Genomic DNA, 10,566 nt, shown 5'->3' with positions numbered 1-10,566 from the left:
TTCTTGGATATTGAAGGGGCCTTCAATAACACCCCACATGAAGTTGTATGTGCTGAGGCGGCAAGGCTGGGCGTTCCGGTGAAACTGGTGAAGTGGATCCAAGGAATGCTTGGACGTCAAGTAACGCCATCACTAGGAACGGTGAGTGTTGAAGGATGGGTGGAGAGGGGTTGCCCCCAAGGGGGGGTCCTCTCGCCACTCCTATGGTGCTTGGTAGCGGACAGGCTGCTTGAAGAGCTTAATGATAAGGGCTTCAAGGCTATCGGATATGCTGATGATTTGGCGATCCTGATAGGAGACCCTTTCCTGGAAACGCTCCTTGAGCTCACACAAGGGGCTCTGGGGATAGTGGAAGAATGGTGTAAGAGGACGGGTCTATCGGTTAATCCGATTAAGACAAGTCTGGTAATCTTCACCCACAAATATAAAATGGGCTCCGTAGAGGGGCCTGTTTTAGAAGGGGTCAGACTGACTCCTGAGACGTCAGTCAAGTATCTAGGAGTTATCTTGGATAAAAGACTGAATTGGAAGTTGCACCTAGAGGCGGTGTGTAGGAAGGCTTGCACTTATTTCTGGATGTGCAGAAGAACCTTTGGGCAAACCTGGGGACTTCAGCCGGACAGGGTGCTTTGGCTATACACGGCTGTGCTCCGGCCTAGACTGCTCTATGCTGCTGTGGTATGGTGGCCAAGAACACAGCTGGCGGAGGCTCGAGCAATGCTGGAACGCGTCAGGGCTCTTATTTTAAGAGGGGCTCTGGGAGCAATGAGAACAACGCCTGTGGCAGCAATGGGAGTGCTGCTCGGCATCGAACTACTCCACCTTGCGATAGTGGCGGCAGCAGTGGCCACGACGTATAGGTTGAAGTGTGAAGGCAAGTGGACGATCGGGGTGGGCCACACCCGGCTACCACGGGATATCCAGATGGAAACCGTGTTGGATATGAGGCAGGATAGGATGCCGAGAAAACGCGACTTTGATAGATCTTTCAAGATCTATCTTCCTAGTCGTGAGGAGTGGGAGAGGCACGAGGTGCTCGTTATCAGGAATGGGGACGTCTGGTACACGGATGGCTCCAAAACTGACGGGGGCGCCGGGGCCGGGGTCTTTGGAAGCCGTGGGGGCTTTAAGGAGGCTCTCTCCCTCGGAGAGTTCACCACGGTCTTTCAAGCGGAGGTGGTGGCAATCATGAGCTGTGCGCAACTGCTGATTGCATCTGGGCGGATGGGCAGGCGTATTAGGATCTGCTCAGACAGCAGAGCGGCTCTAGGGGCGCTGGGGGCGTGCGCCTTTGACTCGCGGCTGGTATGGGAGGATGCATTGAACAGGCTAGCCGCGGGCAATGACGTTGCTCTCGTGTGGGTCCCGGGGCACGCGGGAATCGAGGGAAACGAGGGCGCTGATGAGCTGGCAAGGAGCGGCTCTTCAGTTAGATTAGTGGGGCCGGAACCGGCCCTTGGACTGCCAGGCTGCAGGGCCAAGGCGAGAATAAGGGACTGGTTGCGCGACCGCCATATGAACTATTGGAAGGAAGAAACAAGGACCAAATGTCGGCAGGCAAGGGCCCTGTTGGGGGAAGTGCCCAGTAGGGACCTTGCTAAGAACATTAGGGCCTTAAGAAGAGGAGAAGCCAGGCTAGTGGTGCAGATCTACACGGGCCATGGCTTCACCAACTATCATTTGCACAAGCTGGGGCTTAGCGGCGACCCGAAGTGCAAAAAGTGTGGACATGAGGAAGAGACTACTCTCCACGTGTTGTGCGAATGTCAAGCGTATGCTGGATACAGGCGGCTTCTACTGGGCTCGATATTCCTCGAGCCCGAGCAGGTATGCCAACTTCAGGTCAGGGATCTCCTTCGCTTCTGGAGGAAGACTGGTTTGAGCTGACCTGGGGTTAGTACGGCTGGGAAGACACAATGGACTTGGTCTGCGTGTCGTTGGTGGGCCCCAATTAGGGACTGTATCCCAGGATACTATTATTATTATTATTATACATGTTTTGTACAGACAATACAGACAACATACATATGTTGTCAAGCTCATGATCATGGCTTCCATTCTTTATATGTTACCAAAAGGTCTTTACGTGTTTCACACTGTAAAGATTTTGACGCGCAATGTCAAAAAAATAGCTAACAAAGTAAATGTATACACATGTATAATACTAACCCAAGGATAGCTGCAGAGATCAGAATACTTAAGGCAATAACGAATGACGGATATTTCATCAGAATCGCACTAATCGTCCAATTAACAAACTCGATGAAATTTATGTTATTATTCTTAATTAAATATCACAAAATAATAAAGTTCATATACGCTAACTGATGAAAAATGTATATCATCCACCCGATTATTATTCGAATTATCCAATTACGTAGCCTTTGGTATTCCTTTGACGTTCCGAGAACTTCCAACGTGTGGTCTACTATAGCAAGTTCACGTAAACACGTTTTCAGTTCCTTTAAAAAAATCATATTGATCGATTATGCGGCACAAAGAAATCATTGTAATTTTATATTAGAGTAAAAACTGTTATTGCAATGTTTACAAGGAATGTGACAGATAAAGGGTTACATTATAATAATGTAAGCATTAAAATTGATCTGTTAAAAAAAACTTTTTCTTTTTATTTAATTTAGTTTATTGCAAAACGCTGTGGAAAAGATTACATGCTAACAGACCAATAAACATAATTATAAAATATGTTAAATATGACTGTAGTAGCTTGCAAATGCGGTTAGGCGTCAGCAAATCTGCTATTATAAAGCCTTATAGCAACAAAAAACCGCGAATAAGCAACGATACAATGAGTAGTGAAACGATAGTTAAAATCATATACATACTCACGTATACGCTCACGCAAGCATTTACATATACCAATTATGTCAGTCTCGTTTAAATACTGTGAGTGACGCGTTGAAACGCGAGGCAGCAGAACGAAAGCAAGACAAAGAGGGAGATGTTTTTATTAATACAGTAAGAGAATTACAATATTTGGCTGAAGTAAAAAAAAGCAGCACGGAACTTAGTGGAACGACGAATGGGAAGGATAAGTAATTTTGGTACCTGGTTACAAGGGGTTAAAAGTGAAATGAAGCTCAGAGTTCAATTGAAGGAGGCGTCGCAGATATAAGGGAGCATTGGAGCGTAGGAGAGGAAAAACTAGACAACATATGTGGAGAATAAAATGTTGCCACATTCTAAGTCAGTCGGATCTCTGGTAATACGGAGATATATGGTCGTATTTACTGACGCAATAAGAGAAGCTGAGGTAAGAAATTTGGATACGCTATACACGATGTAGGAGTTGTTGATTAAGAGCCGGAACGTAGACATCGGCCAAATCAAATAGCGAAATAACGCTTAAATGAGAAGTGAGGAGTTTCTGAGAGCAGTAAAGGATGTGGCGAAGGAAATAAAGAAGATGTAGACGGGCGTATGCAGCTCGTCACACTTGACGGTCACGTGTGACGAATATGAAGATTCAACATGGATACTAAGAATCTCAGTAGAGGTGGAGCGAGGAATTGGAACGGAATTAAGAAAAATATGGAAGGATTGAATACGAGATAATAATGTTGAGGAACCGAAAATAAGCAAGAATGATTTAGAGTTTAGAGCGATTTAGATGCAGCGAATTATTAGTAGAGACCATTCGGCAATAGATTATAACAGCGAAATTTAATTGGACATTAGGAGTCTGCGCTGGGTGCTATCTTGCACAAAAATTAATTGTGAATAACAAGTTAAATAACAAGTTTGTACGTTTTGATACGTTTTGAGCCAGCCTCAGCAGAGAATGAAGAACTAACAAAATAAAACAAAAATATATATTAAAAAACGATTTGTTCTTATGTAGTTATAATTTGCGTAAATACAATTATTTTTTAAAAATAGCAAAAAAGTAATGATTTTTCCGTTACTTTAAGTGACAATAACGATTTACTTTAGAATCGGTAACGAGTAAGTCCGTAAACACAATAGAGTAGTAAGCCTTAAGCCTTAAGTAATTGATCAATATCAGTTGAATGTGAGAAGAATAATCGGCTATTGGTTAATTCCTTAAGACTTAAAGCTTACTACTCTATTGTGTTTGCGGACTAAAGAGTAACGAATTACTTTTTACCGCATATAACAGTAACTGTAACGCGTTACTAAAAAACGGTAACTTTAACAACCTTGCAAAAAACCCACTTTCTAGGGCAGATTTTTGATCTCACAATACGATTTCACAAAAGAAGGGCATCATCGAAGTTTTTATTTCTCACATTCAGAATTTTACAAAAGAAATTTAAATTTTTTGATTAGAATTGTATTAGAAAATGACTATCCGTTGAAATTTATTTTTGAAACATTGTCTGATAGAATAAAAAAATTAATTGAAAAATCCAATTCTAATTACAATACTTCTACTAACAAGATTAAAAAAGAACAAATCACATGATTTACAATTCCTTTCATCAATGGAACATCTAATAAGTTCAGCAAATCTATTAATGGTCTGTCTTATAGGATTGCTTCATTATAGTATCAATAAATTTATTACAATACACAAAGATCCTTTGCAAAGATTTTCCAAAAGGAATGTGATTTACGAGATCGAACGCGATCGTGATTGCGATTCCTATGTAGGCCAAACGAGAAGAAAACTAAAAACTAGATTAGCAGAACACCGTAACCATATACGTAGATTTACATCCGCTCGTTCAGTTATCACAAAACATAGGTTGCAGTCATGACTTCGACTGAGGTAATGTGAGAATTCTGGATACTGAGAGAAATTGTAATAAACGAACAATGTCGGAGATACTCTACATAAATCGTCAATCAAATGGTCTCAACATTCAAACTGACACTGAGGCATTAAATTATGGTTAAATAGAAATTCTCAATAAGTTATAATATGTCTGTTTTTATAATTGACCGACAGGCTTCTGTTATGATACATCTCTTTTTGTTTTAACGGTTACTATGTGACATCGGAACAAACATGACAGTCTTTTTTGGATATTAAATTATTTTTTATCGAACATTGATGATCGTGAATCTCAAATTTGTTTAATGGATTGACGATGTTTGGATTCGCGTGCGATCATGTTGGAGGTGGAGTGAGTTTTTGCCATTATTTATAAATAACATAAAATTAATCTCTATCTGTTCAAAAAATCTTGATACAAATAATAGCTTGTGATCCACCATCTGCTCCACTCAGCTTTGCAAATGGTTGGCACAACATCAGACTATGTTGAGTAAGGTTGTTTCTCACCGCAATTCCACTGCGACTGCATAATTGGAGGGAACTACGATTTTGTGATACATAGGTCGACATAGTATTTAGCGCGATTAGCGGTAATTATTATTGAGGCTGGCACAAAACGTATAAGTCGAAACGTACAAATTTAATTTATTATTCACAATTAATTTTTGCGCAAGATAGCACCCAGCGCAGTCTCCTAACACCCAATTAAATTTCGCTATTAGATTTTATTGCATTAATTAAAGAAGTCTATAATTTTGTATATTTCACTACTTGAATTGTTTATTCGGCAATAAATTTTAGATCTTTATTTAAAGCAGAACAATCTACTAAAGCATCGAATGGATGAAAGGATTTGAGAAGAATTACATCGTCTGCATAAATGAAGAGATCGGAGGACAGAGAAACGTTAGACAAATCAGAGACAAAAATATTAAAAGTAAAACTACGAGAATGAACCCTGGAGTATTCCAGACAGAAGGATCATATATGAGGACTTGCTTGCGTGCGATTTGTAAGGAACGAGCAGTTTAGCGAGAGGCCGAATAAGATAGACTGCATAGCTTGAGTTTGATTGAAATTAGGTCATGGTTGAAGGTATCGAAAGACTTTTATAAATATTTTTCATAAATTTGTATTTGTCTATAATTGTGAATTTAAGACGCCTTTAATGCTCTCATTTAAAAATACAATTAAACAAATGATAAGTAATGTAAAAAGATCACGTATTAGTATATAGTGGCCGGGAGTATATTTTAATTTTTTACCTTAAAACGACAGATACTAATGAGAATTAATGTAATGGTGGCGGACAGTACGATATCTTCGAAGTATAATGTTTTATCTTTCTGGAAACCACTGATGAACAATGGATAGTAATAGAAGTACATAAGAAGGCTCCATTTGGCCAAAGCATACAGGTAAGAAATATATGTCCTAAGTTGTCCAACAGGATATTCAAATATGCTCAAATTGCAGAACACGCCGATGGTCATTAATGGTGCCAGCGCTCTTTCTAGTGTCTCTGTCATAGTTTCCGAGTGGTCGGCTAATATTTCAACTGAATTAGTTCTTGCTGCTCGAGACACAAACACGTTTTAATATTTTTTATAAGATTTTCAGAAATAGTTTTCACAGTTTCTCTAAGAACGTTGTGAGAACTACACTGTAAGATATGTACACTCGGAGATATAACGTATGTTAAATGCCGTTCAACCAACAAGTATTGAACAACGGAATAGACACACAGATAATCTAGATTAGATTGCATTTCTTTTTGCGGAATATTTATTCACGTGTTATTATGAGGGATAAATGATTATATACGCAATTATACTTATAACATTATGTCTTTATACTAGGTGCAAATGCGTTTAACGGATGCTTTTTACTCATATGGCTTCTAACGACACGTGTCGACTTGAGTTGAAGTTGATAACTTTAATAAAATATTTTATATATTGAAGTTATACGCACTTTCGGGAAAAAATATATTTTATATAATTATATATAGGTAGAAAATATAAAAAATGTAAATATAAAATTATATAAAAAATTGACATTTATTACATACAACTATATGTACGTAAGACAAGAATTTTGTAAATTCCAATCATTTTCAGAAACTTTTTGCGATTTCTTTCAAAAAAAATATTATAAGATTAATTAAAACAATTATAAGTATACTTTTCGAATAATTTTAATTTAAGTATAAATTATTTAAGGATAATTTATCAACAATGATTCCATGTTGCTGATAAAATAATATATTACATTTTATGCACTTACAAATCCACAGATATGCACTGTGTCTTCGACAAAGCAAGGCAATAAGAATATACAAATTATGGACTCACTGTTGATGTGATTCGTTCTTTCTTTTACACTCTTTACACGTGTTTATCAGAATATTTACAATGAGTATAAAAATCTAGCTTCTATACTACCTATATGCTAAATACAATTCTCTCAACTCGTCAATTCTAGCTATAACGATTATCAATATTCTTGAGAATAATCTCTTCAAAATCGAATTAAATTAACTAAATTGCAATTTTTTAAATTCAAGAGATGTTCTTTAGTTAATTTTTTAAATTCAAATATAGAATTTCAAGGTTCTCTAAATGTACAGCGATATCAAAATTTCCTTAAATTTACAAATATATAGGAAAAAATTCGGTTTTTTAGATCTCTTAGAATTTAAGTTCTCCGAAATTAAACTTCGAAAAAGAACATAAAAATTCGACAATTTAGGTCTTTTTTTGTTGTTAAACTAGTACATTATACATACTTAAAATAAAATAGATATTTAAAATTTGAAGACAGTAAGACAGAAAATTTTAAAGTGCAGGGACAAAAATCTGGCCTGCTTTCTCTCTATATTTATACATTCTCCATTTTTTCTCTGCTGCGCTTTTTTATTATTGTATTTCATTCAATTATGCTCTAAGCATCTATGTTTAACTCGCATATTTCTGTGACAAACTTATTTCTAAAAAAATATATGTATTTATATTGCGCCGAAGTCTCTCCCGTACTTCAGGCCACCTGTTATCGATCGCCAAGAAATCAGATCACAAAAGAGGATCTCCCTACAACATAATGGTTTTGTGTTCAGGACACCTATCATATAGAACAAATCAGAATAAATTTTAATCGAAATTATTCCGTTTTCTCTAGATTTCTATTGTGTTTAAAAAAGGGAATAATTAATTCCGATCAAAATTTATTCTGAACAATTCCACAATACATCCTACAGATCTGAGCTTTTAACACTTCTGTCATTTCTCAATAAAGTTCTCATTCCCGTTGTACTGTTGTGCACATTTATTTCGATGCGATTGATGTGTCCTCCATGCGTAACGTGCGGGCGTAACAATATATGCACATACATTATAAGTATCTATATATGTACGAGGGTCGTCTGGAAAGTTTTGAGCCTCATCATGAAGATGGCGTTACTCGTCAAAGCCATTCTGGTATTATAATCATGATACTTACGAAAGATATATGTGGCAATTGTGGCCACTTTGGACGTCCAGTTCTTGTTTGATAATCATTTGTGTCGTCATTTTGTAAAAATGGAAAAAAATGAATATCCTGCTATAATTAAATTCTTGCATTTGAAAGGCAATACATCTACGCAAATTAAAGCCGAGTTGGACGCTGTTTACGGGGATTCTGCCCCATCATTTGCCACCGTGAATAGATGGGTAGCTGAATTTAAACGTGGTCGTACCAACTTAGCTGATGATGAGCATTCGGGACGGCCAACAACTGCGACCACCACCGATAACATCGAAGAAATTCATGAAATGATAATAGACGATCGAATTAAGATTAGGGAGAGAGCAGAGGCTATTAGCATATCAAAAGAACGTGTTTGTCATATATTGACTGAAGAATTAGGCATGCGTAAGTTAACCGCGCGTTGGGTGCCGCGCTTGCTCACTCTGGATCAAAAACGCATTCGAATGAACATTTCTAAGGCCCTGTTGGAGCGGTTTAAGCGAAACGAGTCGGATTTTTTGTGTCAATTAATAACGATTGATGAAACTTGGGTCCACCACTTCACTCCTGGAACGAAAGAACAATCTAAACTGTGGACTGCGAAGGGTGAACCTGCCCCGAAGAAAGAGAAGACGGTTTCATCGGTGGGAAAGGTGATGGCGACTGTTTTTTGGGACAGTCATGGAATTGTGTTGATCGACTATCTTGAAAAAGGTAAAATAATAACAGGGACGTACTACGCATCATTGCTTGACAAGCTGATGGCAGAAATTGAAAAAAAAACGACCGCATTTAAAAAAGAAGAAAGTGCTGTTCCATCAAGATAACCCACCGTCTCACGCTTCGGCGGTCGCTATGGCAAAAATTCACGAATTGCGGTTCGAATTAATTGACCATCCACCAGATATGGGCCCCAGCGACTTTTTTCTGTTTCCTAGGCTCAAAGTTTGGCTCGGAGGACAGAAATTTTCATCGAACGAGGAGGTCATCGCATCCGTAGACGCCTATTTTGCAAAGCAAGATGCTCAGTATTATTTGTATGGATTAAAGGTGTGTGAGCATCGCTGGAAAAATTTTATCGACTTAAAAGGAGACTATGTGGAAAAATAAAATTGAATTTGACCGAAAAATTACTTGTTTCTATGTTAGGCTCAAAACTTTTCAGACGAACCTCGTATCTAAAAAAAATTCTTCCTTAAACGCGTTCATGTTAATTTACTCACGATAAGAGGTATAAGTAATCTAACAGGCTAAGTAGTGTCACATTTCTTGATGAAATACCTGGGTCTAGACCGATATAAAAATAATGTATCATGCAATGTAATAATACTGTAACAACAGTTGCGCCGTGATCCATGCGAGTTTTACAAATTTTCTGATTGTTTGCTGAACTGGCGATAATCGCGCAAAGTAGCAGAGAATCCGTGATTATTAAAATGAAAGATTAACTAGATGGAACTGTACAGCTTTCAGTAGAACGATTATTAATTTATAATGTGCCGCCAACGCATTTTCGCCAGTTCTGAATACTCTAATACTCTATCGGCATTCCCGAGATCGTAAATCTGATATAATCTTTATCCTTCTCATTTATTTACGCGTTTTCTTTTTATCTTCAAATTTGCTTTGAATTTTCTGAATTCTGACCATTCCTTGATCTACTTTACATATCTCGCTTAATTAACACTTAAGGGGATGCTGGAGTGACGGTCGAAGTTAATCAAGGTCGATAGTACAGACTTTTTTAAATTCCAAATTCGACAATAGTGACATCTTTCATTCATTTCTTGTACTTACTATATATCGTTGTGTCTCACTCAAACGCATTCATCTGTCCTTATCTAACATATTGCAACGCCATCTTTTAGAAAGAGATCAACTAAAATACTGCTCGGTTTCATGGATAAACAGTCATACATCGTCGATTTCTCACGCGCTAGACTCACAATTTCGTTCCTTGCGCTAATCTTTTTATTTAGGTGTCAAAACTTAATTCTAAAGATACGACTGTAATCGTCTATTTATTCTACATGTGCTCCTGCCCTAATTTCGAGCATATAACGTGCATATAATTTTGTCACGAAGTAAATGTTTGGTGAGCTGATAGCACATGGATACAGGAATCTGTAATTTATTATTTTTCCCAGTTTTGGACACAAAATACACCAGGAGCAGGTACATTAGTACGGATATTTCAATCGTGGAGAAGGAATTTTTATTCTGTGCAACTAATTCGAAGAACCGCGCAAGGAACATAAACGCTTGCTTTATCGGTAAAAAAGAAGACTCCAGCATCC

General features: G+C 37.8%; 1 protein-coding gene across 1 annotated transcript in view; it reads left to right on the top strand.

Annotated features, from left to right (window-relative positions):
* Positions 1 to 1,887, top strand: part of LOC108759263 (uncharacterized) — a gene marked incomplete at its 5' end in the record, with an annotated part of 17,860 nt that extends 15,973 nt beyond the window's left edge. Inside the window, one exon of the mRNA XM_018504619.1 lies at positions 17 to 1,887. Coding sequence (XP_018360121.1) covers positions 17 to 1,887 — 1,871 coding nt within the window. The remainder of the gene's footprint in view (positions 1 to 16) is intronic.
* Between the last annotated feature and the right edge of the window lie 8,679 nt (positions 1,888 to 10,566).

Source organism: Trachymyrmex cornetzi, unplaced genomic scaffold (assembly GCF_001594075.2).
Source record: "Trachymyrmex cornetzi isolate Tcor2-1 unplaced genomic scaffold, Tcor1.1 scaffold1044, whole genome shotgun sequence".
Classification (NCBI taxonomy): Eukaryota; Metazoa; Arthropoda; class Insecta; order Hymenoptera; family Formicidae; genus Trachymyrmex; species Trachymyrmex cornetzi.
The sequence above is the reverse complement of the archived record's forward strand: the minus strand, read 5'-3'. Positions and strand labels throughout refer to the sequence as shown.